Genomic DNA, 19057 nt, shown 5'->3' with positions numbered 1-19057 from the left:
TAAGTATACCTATGATATATTTTTCTTTCATTTCTTTTAATAGGTGGTGGAGAAAAATGCAGATCCAGAGACAACCCTTTTGGCCTACCTGAGAAGAAGGTGTATCCTGACTTTGGAGTGGGAGTGATGGAGAAGGGGGGCAATGGTGACTGATTCTCTGGGCCTTACATTGTTTCCTAGTGACTGGTGGGGTGGCCATGAGGTGTGGAGGAAAGAGCGCTGGATTAGGACTTGGGACACCTGCATTTTAGTTGCCCCTGTAATCTGAGATTCTCAGCTACTGAATGAGAGGATTGTTTCTGGTGATCTTTGAGGTGTTTCCCAGCTAAGACTCTAGTAATGCCAAGGTTTAATCCAGGGCCTGTAGAAAGGCCCTCATTAGCCTTGGTGAGCTTCATGGTCATTCCTCTGTGGAAAGAGGGGGCCTTCCTTAGGTGACATTTGCTTAATACATAAATGCAGTTCCTGGGGAATGTTTCCAGCTCTGCCTAGGTGGAGGGAAGCAAGGGAAGTTGTGTCTATTGGGAAAAGGATGCTTGAGGTAGGAATCCTATACAGGTAGCATTCATTGTAGAAACAGCAAACAGGGAGCCCTGGAGGGCGGGGAGACTCTTTAGATAGACTGGGGTGCTGCTCCTCACTCAGTGTCGGGGAGCTTCTGGAAGAGCCCCTAAATCTTTAGTTCTGAGTATCAGAAGTATTCTGAGACCCTGGAACTAAAACAAGAATAATAATTAGAGTTAACATTTGATGAGCACTTCCTATATACAGGCAGGATTCAAAGTGATTTGTGCAGCTCAGCTCAATCTTCCCAGGAATCCCATGGAAGCGTAACACTCCCTTTTCACAGAGGAGGAACTAAGGCCTTGATATGTGAAGTGACCTGCCTTTTGCTAGTGTGTTCTGAGGAAATAGTGATGGAGACTGCACCAAAGCCTAGAGCTATGTTCCCAACCTCTCACCCACACTGGCAACTCTCCAGGGGGCCTGTCAGCAGGACTGTGCTCATCCTGACCTCTGTCAACAAAACCCTCCTTCTCCCAGGGTGGGGTGTCTAGTGGATCTTTCCAATGACATATATGGGGACAGCAAGGATTATTTCAACCCCCACAGAAGTGAGCCTGGAGCCCACGATTTCACTCTGGTTTGCTCCTCTCCTATCATACAGTACAGTGGTTGGCTTTGGTGTACTTTGTTCTGGATTTTTTACCTTAAGTGGGTGTATCTGGAGGTTCACAGAAGATAAACCTGGTGGTGTTGGGGAGTGAAAGTGTCACTGGATCGGATCAGGTGATTGCATGGAACTCCATTGACAGTCCATCTACCTGGGAGGTCTGGGAAGAGAAGCTCATTCTCAGAGATTATTGAGATCAATTTTAGCTTTCTAATAATAAAACTAATTTTAGTTTTTAAATCATTTCCATTGTAGTTTTGAAGCTCCAGAAGCCTCAGAAATTCCTTGTCACAGCAATTGGCTGTGTCACATCTTAAATGAAATGCAAAATTGAAAGCTGGCACATAAATAGGATGATCTTGCAGCTTATGGCTGTCTGTGCTCAGAGACAATTTACGGGAGTTCCAGACTGGGGAGAAAACTCCAGCCTTGACTTTTACTCTAACTTCCAGAGAGGTCTCCAGGCTGGGAGAAGACCTTGCTAGACTTTAGACTGCCACTATTCATCTTCAGGTGCCCCCAGAGTTGTATGACCCGCTGATAGCTGTGTATACCCTGACTAGGACACAGCAAACCTTCACAGATGTGCTGGGGAGGAAGGAGCGCGATGAAGGGAGCTCACCCAGTCTGGAGTCAGATGGCTGTGATGGGGCCACACCGGCAGGGCAACATGAGTTCCTGTGTCATCTTGTGTGACCCACGTTACCTCTTGGGTCTCAGTTTGTTGTTTTTCAAATCTGTGAGGAAATTTCTTTCCTGCCTGCTAACCAAATCATTCTGAAGGTCAAACAGGTATCTAGGTGTAAGTGCTCTTCCAAAATAAGATGTTATATCATTGTTTTTAAATTTTGTCTTGAAAATGAGAGAAGTGACCAGGCGATAATCCCCTCAGTTTCCTCCATCTTCAGTAGGTGGTGGGTGGCTTAGAGGCCTGCAGGTCTGAGGGAGAAGCAGCAATGTGACTCAGGGAAAGTGACCTCCGCAATAGCTGTTCTCTAGCATAGCTTACTAGTTAGGCACTTTTAAAACTCAAAGTAGCCGATGATCTTTCTGCAAGTATATATAAGAGTGTGGCCCAGTATTGGACCCTGACCTAAAAAGAAACCACTCTATTTTAATTTCCATTCACATATCTTGTGGGCCAAATATTCAAAAGCCTCTGGTCTAGCCCTAATTTTGATTCTTGGGGATTTATCAGCCCAAAAGTTCAGAGTGAAAAGCGAGGACTCAGAGGTCCCAGAACAGATCAATGTCTCATTCTGACCCAAGCGGTTTCATGGTGTGCCCAGCTGGGAGTGATGTGAGAACTGCCCCGTATGCTCAGGTGTATGATTTACCTCCTCACACATAGAAGACTTCAACCCAAGAGAAGGCTCTAGGACTGACCAGTTCCTAGAACTCATGTCCCAAGAGATACTACTTGGATGCTGTCCATGGGGTCCAGATGCCTTTGCTCTTCTGTGCAGTGGAGATGGCCCTGTTCCCTGCCTCCCTGGGGTGCAGTGCAGTCTCTCTGAATAAGGAGGCCAGTGGGCCTGCTGCCCTCCTGGGTTAAGGGGCCTGAGCACATATGGGAATGAATGGCTCTGCCCACGGCTCTGCCCATGCATTTCCTAGCAACCCAGCAGACTCCTCTCCCTGAGTTCATTCTCCTTAACTCTTGACCACCCAGTGGGGCTGAGTGGAACCAAGCTCGGCTGTGGAGAGGGAGGCTGTGGGGCTTGCACAGTGATGCTCTCCAAGTATGATCGTCTGCAGAACAAGATCGTGTATCCTTTGCCTGCTGGCACCACCCACGTAGGGGCTGTGATGCAGTACCAACTTGTGAGGGAGTGCATGAGTGTATGTGTGTGCATGTGCACGTGTGTGAACCCATTTTTAAGGAGAATCTGTGCACAGGAAAACTGTAGAATGATCTCTTAGCAAGTATGTTCTAGGCTTATAATATTGACCAGGCTCCGAACTGCTGATAAAATGACTTTTCTAAAATCCAGGTTTATATCGCATTCCATAAAACCCATCAATAACTCTTCATTGTCCCCAGGACAAAATCTCTTTGCTTAGCGGGCAAGGCCCTGCACAGTAGGCCCCAGGTTTCTTCTCCAGCTTTCTTTCTCACCATGGGCCCAGCACTCCATTCAAGCAGAGATAATTGTGAAATATCAATGACACAGGCCCACTAATTGCTTGGTCTTTGTTTAAGCTGGGACGTTCTCCTACGATTTCCCTACCTGGCTAACTCTTACTAGCTCTTTAGAACTGGACGAAAATATCACCACCTCCAGGAAACCATCCTGGATCTCTCAAGACCAGGTTAGGTGCCCCTTGACTGTGCTGGTCCCATAGTGCCCTGTGCGCAGCCTACCCAAGGTAAACTGAGGCATGATACCATTTTTTTTACAGTTTGAGAAAACAACAGTTCAAGAGTTCAAGCAGCTCCAAATTAGAAGCAGTTCAGGTGCTCCACCAGGTAAATGCAAGCAGGAGGTTTTTGTAGGATGGACACAGGCAAAAAGCAAAGAAGTTATTTGACTGGTTACAATTATACAATTGCTTTATTTGGTCTATCCCATTGGAAAGTCCCTAGTTCTATAATTATAAGTTCATTGACTACTTCTGATTGGTTGATCTTAAGATTTTTTTTTTTAAATAAAGATATTCATAAGAAGTAACTCAAGTTAAAACTCTCCTGCAAATCAAGCAGAGTTTAGGTCACTTATGAGGCTTAACTGGTTTTGTCTGCTGAGTCTTCAGGCCTGGTCTCCTTTTAAATTTACTTTAACAAGATTTAAATTGCACCTTCACATGGGCTTCCGCTTTCCCGGTAGACTGCAGGCTGTTGAAGGGCAGAGCTTTCATCTTATTCATCTTTATTTCCCCAGCCCTCAGCAGAGTGCCTGACACGTTTGGCACTCAATAACTGATGCTGATTGCAAGTGAATGAGTGATGAATAACAGAAGAATGCAAGGAAGTTCTAGCTAAGGGCTTGGTGTCTCACGTTGCCAGGAGGTTCCCTCTCCCTTTCCCCACAGAGGAATGAAAGCAATAGAGGTGAGGAAATGCAGGGAAGCAAAGTGATTGGAGGTTCTGGCACCGAGGCTAAGGAAGAGCCCTGCAGGCAGAAGCATGCTTCAAGGCTGCAGCCTGCCAGAGAAACTTCCCCTTGACTCAGCCTCCAGGGTCAGGCTGAGTAACAGGCAACTGAAAGTGACCCTGGCTCCCTGGCTTCTGCTCTGAGGCTGAGGATGCTCTGATGCCTGATCCCACAGGATTCTGGAAGGGCTCAGCTTTACCTACAAGAAGGGCTTCCTTTGTTCCTCGCCCAGAGTCTTCAGTGGAGAGGTGAGGACACTGATAGAAGATACAAGAACACAAATGGGAGCAGAGAGACATAATGCAAAGTCTCACAAAGTCCTCCAGAGCCCACAGTCAGGCCCATTCTGATGACCTGAGTGGACAATAAATGGAATGACCTTAATCTGGGGTTCTAGCCACTTTTCTGCCAATGCCTGCCTGGCCCCCATCTGCTCCTTGCACCATGTTGCAGTGACAACTGTGGAAGGAATAGGAAGCACCAAGACGAGGCTGCATCCTGTGCAGGTAAACAGAGGAAAGGGAGCTGTGCTCTTGAGATCATGCTGTTTCCTCTGCAGGGAGGCTCATAAAAAGGTGCAGACTTGCTTTGGGTTGTTGGGCAGAGTTTCACTGCTTAATCTAAGGAGGCAACTGCACCCTGGCCACCTCCCCATCTCCTCTGGGTACCATGAGGTGAAAAGAAGAAACGCCCAAGGCTGAATCTCCTTCCTGTGAGCTGGTTGGTTATAACATTGCATGATCTCAAGGGACCCAAGAGGTCAACTGAATCTGGTGGCTAGGCCAGTCCAGCTGCACCAGAATTTGGAGGAAGAGATGCAGGGAACCTTCCTCACTTTGTTCTGGAGTGTGTTTAGGAAACTCCCAGCCTTCCCAGATTTGAATTTTGATTATCTGTACCCCCTGTTTATAAGCCCACCTACTCTCTGCAATGGTAATTCTGCACCCCTTACCTCCCACCCACAGATAGTACAAATGTAAACTGCTAGGCCTTCACCTTCATTAGAATGGAGGTTAGCAAGTGCTAAATAAGATGACAGAGATTTAGTGCCTGAGCAAGGCTTTCTCCTTGATGGTGTCAGGCCACCTGAAAATGCATTGAAATCCGAAACGCTTCTGGGGTGAGTGGGCAGTGATAATCTGAGAGGGGTTTGGGGAGACAATCAGGATGCTCTTAGGCCAAGTGGAAAGAAAGGGGAGTAGAGCCCTGTTGGAAGGAATGGCCATTGTCCCCAAAGCATTTTGTTTGACGAAACTTGAGGTCTTTGGGAGATTATAATAGACGTTACCAGAGCTTGGCCCAGGTCTTAATTCTCCCTTGATTATTTGAGGAGACATGTCATTCAGGTGATGGAGTAGGAGCCTCCGCAGAGTGGCTGGTTCTATTCCTTGGAATGGCATCTTGGGCCAGTCAGGTGAGGTCAGACAGGTTGGGGTGATATTGCTTTCCATCTGTAGATTTGTTTCTTAGGCAGGAAGAGGGGAAATTACTAAACTTGTCCAACCTGAAGGAGATGTGAGAGGGTTCATTAAGACTTGTTATTTTCTTTCAAACAAATAGATGAAAGAAAGAATAAATAGTTTAAACACAGGAGTCAAGTATTAGTCCATTCACACACTGCTGATAAAGACATACCAAGACTGGGTAATTTATAAAGAAAAAGAAGTTTAATTGACTCACTTCCATGTGGCTGGGGAGGCCCCACAATCATGACAGAAGATGAAAAGCACATCTTACATGGTGGCAGATGAGAGAAATGAGACCTAAGTGAAAACAGAAACCCATCAGATCTCGCAAGATTTTATTCACTACCATGAGAACAGGATGGAGGACTCACCCCATGATTCAGTTATCTCCCACAGTGTCCCTCTCACAACACGTGGGAATTATGGGAGCTACAATTCAAGATGAGATTTGGGTGGGGACACAGCCAAACCATATCAGGTCATATCTGTATAATCAACCTAAAATCCTCCCTGTCCAATGGTACAGGTTCTTATTCCTAATGCACTTATTTTGGTTACATATAGGCTACAGAGCCAGATTCCACTTCTTGTCCATTTATTTGTTTTCTCTTGGTTTCTGTGACTGTGGTTCTGCCTTTTCCTTCTCTCTCCACGCTAGCTCCTCTTCTGCTCAGTCTCTAATTGCTGCAGTGCCCTGAGCCCTGACCTAGGCTGATCCCCTTCCTCAGCCCTACACTCTCCCTACATGAGTTTGATGTTGTCCACATGCCATCGGCACTTACATTTACAACTTCAGTTTTGACCTCTCCTCAGAAGTTAGACTTACATTTCCCATTGCCTACTTGACATCTCAATACGGATGTCTAATCTCAAACTTAAGAAAACCCTACTTTTCTCCTAATGGTTTCCTTCCCCAGTCTTCTCCCATCTAAATCAATAGCAAAGCCATCCACCCAATTGCTTAAGACAAAAATCTAGACATCACCTTTGACTGTTTCTCTCATATGCTACACCCAATCCATTCAGAAGCTGCCTTCTGGTTATGATAGTCACTGTTCTTGGAAAAGACCTTGCTAGTCATAGCTAACATTGGTTGACTGCCCGCTATATGCAGGTACAGTGTTAAGGGTTTTACATGAATTATCTCAGTTAATCCTCATCACAGCTCTAGAGGTAACTACAAGGATGGTCCTCATCATACAGATGAAGAACCTATGACTCAGAGGGCTTGGAACCTGGCCAAGGTCACAGTTGGTAAATGGTGGCACTGGGGCTTGACTTTGTGCAGTGACTACTACCCCCCACTGTCTCTCAACATGGGCTGGCTCCAGTCGAGTCCTTTGGGGAGCCAGGGAGGGTTCTGCTATCCCAGGTGTCTACGTCATCTGTTCCTTTTAGGAGAGAATTGCCAAAAGCCACGGCTCCCAGTGCGGGTTCTGCACCCCCGGCATCGTCATGAGTATGTACACACTGCTCCGGAATCAGCCTGAGCCCACCATCGAAGAGATTGAGAATGCCTTCCAAGGTACGGGCCTTCAGGCACAGCCTAGGAGGTGGAATGGCAAACGAGGCCCTGAAGAGGTGAGGGCAAGTGCCAGGGCAAGGAACATGAGGGACTACCCTTTGGAGGAAGGGCTCAGACCCCCCACCCCCCCACAATGCAGTGACTAAGATCTGCTAGAAAGCCAACCCTCTCTTAGTTGGAAGAACTCCTGGTTGGTGTGGAGACTTCCTGGGGTCTCCTGCCTTTGGGTTCACCTTCCTGAGGTATCTGTCTGTCTTCCACCAGTATTGGAGTGGTGTTGGCAGTGCGTGGCTGGTACAGGAAAACTCCACAGGGACTAGTGATATGATTTCCTTCCCTCTCAGATTTCACCAGAACAGAATTCTGCAGGGCAAAGACCACCTATGTGTCTGTTTCTCTGAATTAAATAGAGAAGCCTCCCCATCTATTCACCATTTCTATCCATCATCTATTCAGTTATTTTGAGTCACATCCTATGCCACAGGGATAAAAGACACAGCCTCTACTCTCAAAAAGTTCATACTCTGAAGCAGAGACTTTATAATGTAGTCTGATAGGCTAACTGATGAAGCTATGATCAGCCACTCACTGTGGGAGCACTTAGGAGAGGCACCTGACTCAGTCTGGGCATTCTAGGAAGGCTTCCATTCTAGGAAAGACTTATTGAAGTCATGACAGATATTCTGAAGTCAGTATAGGAGAAGGCCAAGAGGCCTTCCAGACAGAGGTAACAGAATATGCAGCCTGGTAAAGAGAGCACCCAACTTAGCTGCAAGCAAAGTCACAAACTCCTCACCCATTCCAGGGACCTACACTGACATTGCAGTTTTTTCCTTGGCCCACAGGAAATCTGTGCCGCTGCACAGGCTACAGACCCATCCTCCAGGGCTTCCGGACCTTCGCCAGGGTAAGTGTGGACCCCAGAACATCAGTGTCTCTGCTCCTAAAACAGCAACGCTCAGAAATCACTGTTGGGAGGGAAACCAAGGGCCTCTGGTCTACAAACAAGGATGATAAGATGACCAGTTAGTGTGTCTTCCCTCTGGGGACATCTGGCATGGGGAGTAGAGTCTGCTATTTTTATTCAGGGAAGGGTTCTTATGAATAGCATGGGAATTTCTGCCAGTGATGGTCTGGAGACCGGCTTTCTGGAAGAGGCTCACTGCCTAAGAGTTAGCTTCCTCTAGTGCCTTTGGGTTTGGCAGCTTTCCCTTGGAGCCTGGCAGGCTCAGCCCATGGCACAGGTGCTGAATGTAGCATTTAATAACAACCTGGCCTTGCTCAGCACTTGTACCCCTCCTCCTTTCCTCTCCTGGCTGCTTTCTGTGGCTGGCACTCTGTTGGGCTTATGAAACTGGTAATTAGATCTCCAGACAGTTTGTGAACCCCTGCAGTGTTCATATAACTCTGAGTGAGAAGTCACAGCTGGGTGTGTGGGCATTGATTATATAAACACATACATACACCTGCCATCTGGCAAGGAAGGCAAGAGAGCTGGCATCTCCTTTCTTGGCTTAATCTTCCCCCAGGTTGTACCTGACTTCTCAATTGGGCCAAGTTAATCTTGACTCCAAATCAAACCATCTCATTTCAATTTGATCCTGGGTCGAGGGGAGTTACAGACTCCTATGCTTTCCACTCACCTTTAGGGTTGGCACATCATGAAAAAGAGTGCTGTGTGCATATAATCCAAGAAGGGGTGGATAGACATGGAGACAGGACCTTATAAGGATTGAAAACACCACACTCTGATTAATGCTGCTGCTGATGAAGAATTAGCAAGTGTGGAATTAAATGAAAATGCCTAAAAGCACAAATTCAGATTCTGCAGACCTGTGTTCAATTTGATGCACTTAATTGATGCCCGACCTTGGGCAAGTCTCCTTGCTTTCTATCAGGTTGGTGCAAAAGTAACTGTGGTTTTGCCATTAAAAGTATGGAAAAAACTGTAATTTTTTTTGCACCAACCTAATAAAATGGTGATTTTATTAGGTGATTTCATTAGAATATTTACCTTACTGTATTTATAAAAACTAGGTACTTCTTGAAAAGCTTTTAGAACAATGCCTGGCACATTTCAGTTATTCAATAAATGGGAACTATAAATTATAATGCTGGTACATTTCTTCCATTAGCCGCTATATAATCTTCCCAAGTTACTCAGTGTTTCCTGAGAACCAGGGATTGTTCATCTTGCCTCTATTTACTTCATTAGAACTTGCTCAAAGTGATAAAATGTAACCAGTCCTCTTAATTTTTCAAAAGAGAAGGATTTTTTTAGTATATCAATTGTCTTCCCTCCTGGAAGTTGAATTCAGCTCCTGAATTCACCATGCAGCACTTACCTCCCTCAATTCAGCTACCTACAGCACAGAGCAGAGCAAGACTGAGAGCTCTGAGCAGCCAAAATGACTGACACACAAAAGGTGTTCAGAAGCTAATGCACGTTCCTCATCGGAGGTCCCCAAGATGTTTCTTCAGAGCCTTTTTACTTTTATTTTACACATAGCTCTAACAAATGTGGTTATCTAGTTTTCCTCTCCACAGCACACACTAGAAAGTGTGTGGAGGGTCAGGTAGAGGTGGGCACACTGCTCACAGCAAGAAGTGACCACACCTATCTGGCGACAAGGAAAGAAATGGAGAAACCATTAAACAGGTACAAGCAAGACTTCCAGTTTCTGGTCTGGCATGTAAGCAGCTTAGGAGTCTTTATTTCATCTAAACAAGAAGAAAAAAGCTGAACAAACTGAAGAATCAACAATTGCTTTTAGATCCATCAGAGGAATGAGGTCACAGGACAACTCATTGTCTAAAAAATTGGAGAGACAGACAGGCAGACATGGCACATCAGAGCAGAAACCCAGGAGCAAAAACCTCTGCAGGAATCTTTGCCAGGATAGGAAGATGTAAGTACTAACTGATGAATTGCTGGAGTTTATACATGGATATAAACTACAGGGGGATGTAGTCATGGAGGGGGTGCTCTGCATCTTTGTGAGTTTTACCTCCAGGCGGTCCACCAGGTCCTCACAGTAAATGCTGGAGAAAAATCTCCTTGTGTTTTTGGTAGGGAGTGGGAAAAATGAACCATTTTGGAATATACCAGAGTATTCTGTTCTTCTTAAAAAGGCCTGCCCTCAGGAGAAATTATTTTACCACAGCCTAAACTTCTGAGGTTATATTAGAGCCTAACCTACCTTGGGGAGGGGAAATATGCAACCCCCGGGCCTCTGGTCTTTCACCCGTGGGAAGGGAAATACACAAGCCCAGCCCCCTCCAGCCATCCTCTCCCACTAAACGGAGAAAAAAAAAAACCCTGAGAAGCACTTGTGAGGTTCACAGGCGAGGGGCACAAGCTCCCCTAATCCTATGACTGTACAATACTTCTCCCTCATATCTTACCAATAAATTAACTAAAGGCCTATTTACATCAGATCCTTTTAGCCAGTACATCATGTCCACCTTTCAACCAAAAATTATAAGGCATAGTCAAAGGCAAACACAATTTGAAGAGACTGAACAAATAGCAGAACCAGAGTCAAATAGGGCAGGAATGTTGGAATTAACAAAAGAGGAATTTTATAAAGCTATGGCTAGTATGCTAAGAGCTTTAATGGAAGAAAATAGATAGCATACTAGAACAGATCAATAATGTAAGCAGAGAATGGACATTCTAAAAATTGAAAAGAAATGCTAGAGATTGAAAATACTTATACCAAATTGAAGACCACCTTCAGTGGGCTCATTAGTAGACTGGACATGGTTGAGACAAGAATCTCTGATCTTGAGGATATAACAGTGCAAACTTTCAAAACCAAAAAACAGAGAAAAGGGAGTGAATGAAAACAAAACAGAAACAAATAAGAACTGTGTGATAACTACAAAAGGTGTAACATATGTGTAATGAGAGTATCAGAAGAAGAAGAAAAAGAGAAAGGAAAAGAAGCAATATTTGAAACAATAATGACTGAGAATTTCCCAAAATTAACGTCAGACTTTAAACCACAGAGTCAGTAAATTCAGAGAACACAAACCAGGATAAACACCAAAAAAAACAAAACCAAACAAAAACTACACCAAGACATGTGATATTCAAACTCCAAAAAACCAAAGGTAAAGAAAAATGACTTGAAAGAAGCCAGAGGAAAACACCCCTCACCTACAGAAGAGCAAACATAAAATTATATCTGACTTTTCCCAGAAACCATGCAAGCAAGAAGCATGGAGTAAAATACCTGAAGTGTTGAAAGAAAAAACCAAAGCACCTAAAATTCTGTAACCTCCAAAAGTATTCTTCAAAAGCAAATGAGAAATATTTTCTCAAACAAAACTTGAGAGAATTTGTTGCCGGTAGACCTGTAAGAAATATTAAAAGAAGTTCTTTAAAGAGAAGAAAAATGATGTAGGCCAGAAACTCAGATCTACATAAAGGAAGAGCATGAGAGAATGAACAAGTAAAGGTAAAATAAAAATTTTTATTTTTCTTAATCTTAGTTGGTCTAACAGATAGCAATTTGTTCAAAATAATCATAGCAACAATGCATTTGTTTATGTGTGCATATGTGTGTATATATATATATATATATGTGCTTGTGTATAAGTAAAATGAATGACAACAATGATAAAACAAACAAGAGAGAAAAATTAGAAATACTTTGTTATTATAAGATACTATCACTACCTGTAAAGTGGCATAGTGTTATTTAAAAGTGGACTTGGATTAGTTAAAAATGTATACTGCAAACTCTAGGGCAACTACCAGAAAAAAAAAAAAGAAAAAAGGAAGTATAATTGATATTTTATGAAAGGAAAGGAGATGAAATTATTTACAATGCTCAGTTAAAATCACAAAAGTCAGAAAATGTGTGAAAGACAAAACTGGAAGCAAAGAACAAGGACGACAAATAGAAAACAATAACAAATATGGTAGATACTCATCCAACTGTATCAATGATTACCTTTAATGTCAGTGATCTAAATATACCATTTAAAAGGACATTGTTAGAGTAGACGAAAATAACAAGACCCAACTATATGTTGTCTACAAGAAACCTACTTTAAATGAAAAGACACATGTAGATTAAAACTAAGTAGATGAAGAAAGGTAGACCATGATATACTAATCAAAAGAAAGTGGAAGTAGCATATTAATTTTGTACACAGCAAACTTCAGATCAAGAATAGTTACCAGAGAAAAAGATGGGCACTAAAAATAATAAAGGAATCAGGCCGGGCGCGGTGGCTCAAGCCTGTAATCCCAGCACTTTGGGAGGCCGAGACGGGCGGATCACGAGGTCAGGAGATCGAGACCATCCTGGCTAACATGGTGAAACCCCGTCTCTACTAAAAATACAAAAAAACTAGCCGGGCGAGGTGGCGGGCGCCTGTAGTCCCAGCTACTCAGGAGGCTGAGGCAGGAGAATGGCGTGAACCCGGGAGGCGGAGCTTGCAGTGAGCCGAGATTGAGCCACTGCACTCCAGCCTGGGTGACAGAGCGAGACTCCGCCTCAAAAAAAAATAAAAAAATAAAATAAAATAATAATAATAATAATAAAGGAATCAATACTCCAAGAAGACATAACAGTCCTTAATGTGTATGCACCTAACAACAGAGCTTCAAAATACATGAGGCAAATCTGATGGAACTGCAGAGACAAATAGATGAATCCATTATTATATGTGAAGACTTCAACACCCTTGTATCAGAAATGGACAACACCAGGCGAAAAATCAGTAAGGACATAGTTGGACTCAACAGCACCATCAATTAATTGGATATAATGACATTTATAGACTACTTTAGCCAAAAACAGCAGAGAAGACATTTTTCTCAAGCTCATGTGGAATATTCACCTAGATGGACCACATTCTGTGCTATGAAACACACTTTTACAAATTTAATTTGCATGAATAGAGATCATACAATGTCTGCTTTCAAACCAAAATGAAATTAAACTAGACATCAACAACAGAAAGATAGCTGGAAAACCCCCAAATGCTTGATGATTAAACAACACAATTCAAAAGAATAGAGGTTCAAAAAGATAATCTCAAGAGAAATTTTAAAATATTTTGAATTAAATGAAATTGAAAATATAGCTTATCGAAATTTGTAAGATGCAGTGAAAACAACGCTGAGAGGGAAATTTATAATATTGAATGCATATATTAGAAACGAAGATTAAAAATCAGTAATCCACCAGGCACGGTGGCTCACTCCTGTAATCCTAGCACTTTGGGAGGCTGAGGTGGGCAGACCATGAGGTCAGGAGTTCAAGACCAGCCTGACCGATATGGTGAAACCCCGTTTCCACTAAAAATACAAAAATTAGCCAGGCATGGTGGCATGCACATGTAATCCCAGCTACTCAGGAGGCTGAGGCAGGAGAATCACTTGAACCCGGGAAGCAGAGGTTGCAGCGAGCCAAGATTGCGCCATTGCACTCCAGCCTGGGTGACAGAGCAAGGTTCCATCTCAAATAAATAAATAAATAAAGTAATAAAAATAAAATACAAATAAAATCAGTAATCTGGGCTCCCACTTTAGAAAACTAGAAAAAAAAAGACAGATTAAATTCAAAGTAAGCTGAAGAAAAATAAAATTTGGAGCAAAAATAAATTTCATTGAAAACAGACAATCAATAGAGAAAATCAACATAACTGAAATTTGGTTCCTTAAAAAGACCAATAAAATTAATAAGTCTTTGAACAGGCTAACTAAGAAAAAAAAGAGAAGATACAAATTACTAATATCAAAATAAAAAGATCTTACTATAGATCTCATGTACATTAAATGGATAATGAAGGAATATTAAGAACAACTCTATGCTCATACACTTGATAACCTAGATGAAATAAAACAATTCCTTGAAAGATGTAAGCTACCAAAACTCATACAAGTAGATAATCTGAATAGGCCTATAACTATTGAAGAAATTGAATCATTAATTAATAACCCAACACAGAAAGCACCAGGCCCAGATAGATTCACTGGTAAATCCTATTAAACATTTAAAAAAGAAATTATGTCAATTCTCTACAATCTCTTCCAGAAGATAGAATCAGAGGTAATACAAAAGTTAATCACTTTCCTATATAACAGCAATGAATAAGTGGAACTTGAAATTCAAAACACATTATCATTTACGTTTTACATTAGTACTCCCCAACAAATGAAATACTTAGGTATGAATCTAAAAAGTATGTACAAGATTATGTGAGAAAAACTACAAAACTCTGATGAACAAAATCAAAGAACTAAATAAATGGAGAGAGATTTCTTTTTCATGAATAAGGAGACTGAACATGTCAAGATGTCTGTTGTTCCCAACTCAGACTCAATGCAATCCCAAACAAAATCCCAGTAAATTATTTTTTGGCTATCAACAAATTGATCCTAAGGTTTATATGGAGAAGAAAAAGATCCAGAATAGCCAACTCAATACTGAAGGAGAATAGAGAACAAAGTCAGAGGACTGACACTACCCAATTTCAAGATTTACTAGGAAGCTGCAGTAATCAAGACAGTGTAGTGTGGACACAGTCCATACTACAAAAGAATGGACTAAAGAACTGGACAAAGAGCTCAATGGAACAGAATAGAGAGCCCAGAAATAGACCAACATAATAGAGTCAAATGATCTTTCACAAAGAAGAAAAGGCGATATGATGGAGCAAAGATGATCTTTTTAACAAATGGTGCTGCAACAACTGGACATTCACATACAAAAAAAATGAATCTAAACACAGACATTATACCCTTCTCAAAATGAATCATAAAACTAAATGTAAAACAATAAAACTCCTAGAAGATAACATAGGAGAAAACCTAGATGACCTTGGAATGATGATGACCTTTTAGATGCAACACCAAAGGCATGATCCATAAAAGAAATAATTATAAGCTGGACTTCATTAAAAGTTAATAACAGAAGAGTGAGGAGTCAGGCCATACACTGGGAGAAAAATATTTGCAAAAGACACATCTTGTAAAGTACTTATCCAAATATGCAAAGAACTGATAAAACTCAGCAATAAGAAAATGAACAACTAAATTAAAAATGGGTAAAAGACCTGCACAGCTAACTCACCAAAGAAGATATATGGATGGCCAGTAAGCATGTAAGTTCAACATCACATGTCATTAGGGAATTGCAAATTGAAAGAGCAGTGAAATACCACCACACGTCTATTAGAATAGTCAAGTCCAAAACACTGACAGCATCAGATTCTGGTGAGGATGTGGGGCAACATGAACTCTCATTCATTGCTGGTGAGCATGCAAATTGCACAACCACTGTGGAAGACAATTTGGCAGTTTCTTACAAAACTAAACATGTTTTACCATGCACCTCAGTAATCACACACCTTGGAATTGACGCAAATGAATTTAAAACTTATTGCCACACGAAAACCTGCACAGGAACACTTACAACAACCTTACTCATAATTGCCAAAACTTAGATGCAACCAAGATGTCCTTCAGTAGGTGAATAAACTGTAGAACATCCAAACAATGGAATGTTAATTCAGTACCAAAATGAAAGGAGCTATCGAGCTACGAAAAGACATAGACAAACCTTAATTGCTACCACTAAGTGAAAGAAGTCAATCTTAAAAAGCTACACATTGTATGAGATCAATTCTATGAAATTCTAGAAAAGACAAAACTATGGAGGCAGTAAAAAGACTAGTGGTTGCCAGTGATTAGGGGAAAGAGATGGATGAATAATCAGGGCACAGAGGTATTTTAGGGCAGTATAACTCTATTATCATAAGGGTAAGATATCATAAGGGTGGACACATGTAATCATGTATTTGTCAAAACCAATGGAACGTACAATGCCAAGAGTGAACCTTCATATAAATTATGGACTTTGAGTGATAATGATGTGTCAATGTGGGTCCATCAATTGTAACAAATGTACCACTTTTGAGGATGCTGCAGTGAGGAAGGTTGTGCGTATATATTGGGATAGGGGATATTTGGGAATTCTCTACATGTTCCACTCAGTTTTTTCTGTGAACCTTAAACCACTCTAAAAAAATAAAGCTTTTTTTTTTTTTAATTTATTTTAAAAAAAGGCACCAGCGCAGAAGTCTTAGCCTATTTAGTAAGCTCGGAATCTCAGGAGGGTGGGGATGAGAAAATGTAGTCTTATCCAACCTCAATAGACCTTAAGGGCAGTGACGCATCACTGCACATCACAGTAATTTATGTTATTAACACACCAATGAATTATCAAGAAAATAGATCTAAATAATAATGTGCTGGCACTTTGTCTGGAAAAGGCACTTCTGTGAAATACAGCCTTCCTCAGGAGGGCCAAGTGAGTGGGGTTCAGGACTTTCACTTCAGGCAGGGCAGGGCATTTCCCTGCCTCACTCTTTCTCCAAGAAGAAATGTGAGAAGAGGCACTAAGAAACCTCTCTTTCTTCCTTTCTTTCCTTTCTTTCTGTCTAAATAAAGAGGGGAAGTGCAAGGTGGCTGGCTGGGGGGAGGCTCAGAATGGACGGAGCAGGTCTGGCATCCAGTGCCAGAGCTGCGAATGCAGGAAGAGTCTGTACACGGAGCAGCATGTGCAGGTGGTGGGGTGAATGGGGGGTTTCTCTCCTGATGCCATCGCCTGCCTGCTTACAACTTCTCCAAGGTCACACCTCCAGCGTCCCGTGAGCGCTTTCTTGGGGAAGCCAATGAGTTGTGAAACGGCCTCTGGGAAATGCCAGCACGGTATAGTGTATCCTGTGGCTGACATGCAGAAGGACTGCTCCCGGCCTACTTTTTCAGGAATTGACTACCCCAGTGCCTGGGACAGAGCCTATGAGTTTTCCCTACTTTTTCATCTTAGCACAACTCCAGGACTCTGTCTTCTGAAGCCCTGAGCTGCAGATCGGTCAGTTGAGCACGCCCCTCCACCACCCTGCAATGCCTCCGTGCTGGGAGGTAGTGATTCTAGAGTCTGTGTGTGCTCTGCCACTGGTATCCCAAGAGATCCTGAACAAGTCTTTCCCCAGAGATGCTGGGTGGTCTGACCTGCATACTTTCTCCAGAACAGGCCCACAGCGAGCAATGAAGAGCGTTTACCTTTCTGGGAAGAAGTGCCTAATAAGCAATAGGGAGGCCATTGGGCACACTGGCTGGACACAGTGCTGGGCCCAGCACCCATCTTGGACATCCTTGGCAGGGTCCCACAGAGAGTCCAGCCTGGGAGACACCAGCCACGCCCCATGGAACCTCACTGGTCTGGAAGTTGAGCCTCTTGAGTCTTGAGAGAGCCAATGGGAATATCCCTCATAGACACTTCCTGAGGAAGCAGCACTGAAGAAGAGAAATGGGCATAAGGGATGGGTTTTGATAAAGTAGGACCTAGTTTTTATGGAGAAAATTTCCTGAAATTCAGTGACCTTGTTGCTCCTATTTGTTTAATCTACGTTAGCCAAGCAAGAGGGAATGTAGCTGAGGCCTCCACTCCGCACGACAGGCAGGTAGGATGCCCCTGCTGTTCATGCTGGGACAGGCATCAGAGCTGGAGTGTTCTGGATATTAATAATCTAGGTTCCTTAGCTTCTGTGAGTACTCTTTGTAAATACCCTTGTGCAGATGTTCATCATCTCTCTAGGGTGGTGGATGCTGTGGAGGAGATGGGAACAATCCAAACTGCTGCATGAGCCAGAAGAAAGACCACTCGGTAAGTGAGTTCTTCTCCCCCTGGAAGCCTGGGGGTAATCTGAGTCTTAGAGGAGTCGGTGCACAAGCTCCATGTCCCTGGCAGTGGGGGCTGGAAAAGGAACCTACGGTTAGTCAGTGATGGCAGACTCACCGTAGATGAGTCTACGTAGACTACTACGTAGTCTGCCCACCTAGATGGGGATGGCGATGGTGCACATTAGCCCTAGGTCCTCTAACTGAGACCCTCTTATTCCTGCCTCCCAGGGATTACCTGCTCCTCTTGCACCCTGCAGGGGGCTGGGAATGAGCTGGCTGGAAGGAAAGGCTGAATTGGTCCTCTTGGGTGTTTGAAAGGAGGGGATACTGCCCCATCTACCTGTTCTCTTTCCCCGTAGGTCAGTCTCTCACCATCTTTATTCAAACCAGAGGAGTTCACGCCCCTGGATCCCACCCAGGAGCCCATTTTTCCCCCAGAGTTGCTGGTAGGTGATGCCTCAGGGACAGGTCCAGCCGAGGCTGTACTGTGAGTCCCTGGAGGCCTGCTTTATTTTCATACCCACTAAGAACTTTGTGTCTTTCTTGTCCTTTAGGTTTCAGCTTAAATTTCCTTTCCACTCTCTGAAACCCCCTAGGCTGAGTCTCTGCTATGTGTGCCCACAATCCCTGCACTTCTGTTCATGTGTGTCACACTTACAGTTACTAATTTGATGTCTGTGTTCCTTGTTAAATGACAAGCCCCATGAGGATAGGGACTGGCTCTCTGGGCACACTGTGTAGCATAGCAGGTGCACTATAACCATTTGTTGATCTCCTGCCTATATCTAATACATAAGCACCCCAAGAAACCTATTCCCTCTATAAGCAATCCATTTATTTAAGAAAAAACAAAACAACAAAAAAGAGAGGTCTCTTCAAAGGACATGATCTGCAGCTCACAGTTCTGTCTTAAGGAAACCCCCTCACACCCACTTTATCACCATCACTCTAATATTTATGGCAACAAAAGAATCAAGCCACTCGGAGTTTTTGAAGTGCATGCTTCTCAGGGTGTTGAGCTCATGAAAACTGCCTTGTAGCTTCAGCAGGCCAGAGAGAATGGCTTTGCAGTAGGCCACCAGTAGATCT

The 19057-nt window shown here is 43.1% G+C and overlaps 1 protein-coding gene across 2 annotated transcripts in view; it reads left to right on the top strand.

Annotated features, from left to right (window-relative positions):
* Positions 1-19057, top strand: part of XDH (xanthine dehydrogenase) — an 89432-nt gene that overhangs the window by 20989 nt on the left and 49386 nt on the right. For both annotated transcript variants that reach the window (XM_030920445.1, XM_030920444.1), the window contains exons 2-8: positions 44-101; positions 2847-2943; positions 4667-4775; positions 7134-7260; positions 8106-8167; positions 17883-17951; positions 18328-18414. In XM_030920445.1, the coding sequence (XP_030776305.1) occupies positions 44-101; positions 2847-2943; positions 4667-4775; positions 7134-7260; positions 8106-8167; positions 17883-17951; positions 18328-18414 (609 nt within the window). The remainder of the gene's footprint in view (positions 1-43; positions 102-2846; positions 2944-4666; positions 4776-7133; positions 7261-8105; positions 8168-17882; positions 17952-18327; positions 18415-19057) is intronic.

The sequence above is a fragment of the Rhinopithecus roxellana genome, chromosome 17 (genome assembly GCF_007565055.1).
Source record: "Rhinopithecus roxellana isolate Shanxi Qingling chromosome 17, ASM756505v1, whole genome shotgun sequence".
NCBI lineage: Eukaryota > Metazoa > Chordata > Mammalia > Primates > Cercopithecidae > Rhinopithecus > Rhinopithecus roxellana.
Note: the sequence above shows the minus strand (reverse complement) of the source record. Positions and strands in the feature narration are given on the sequence as shown.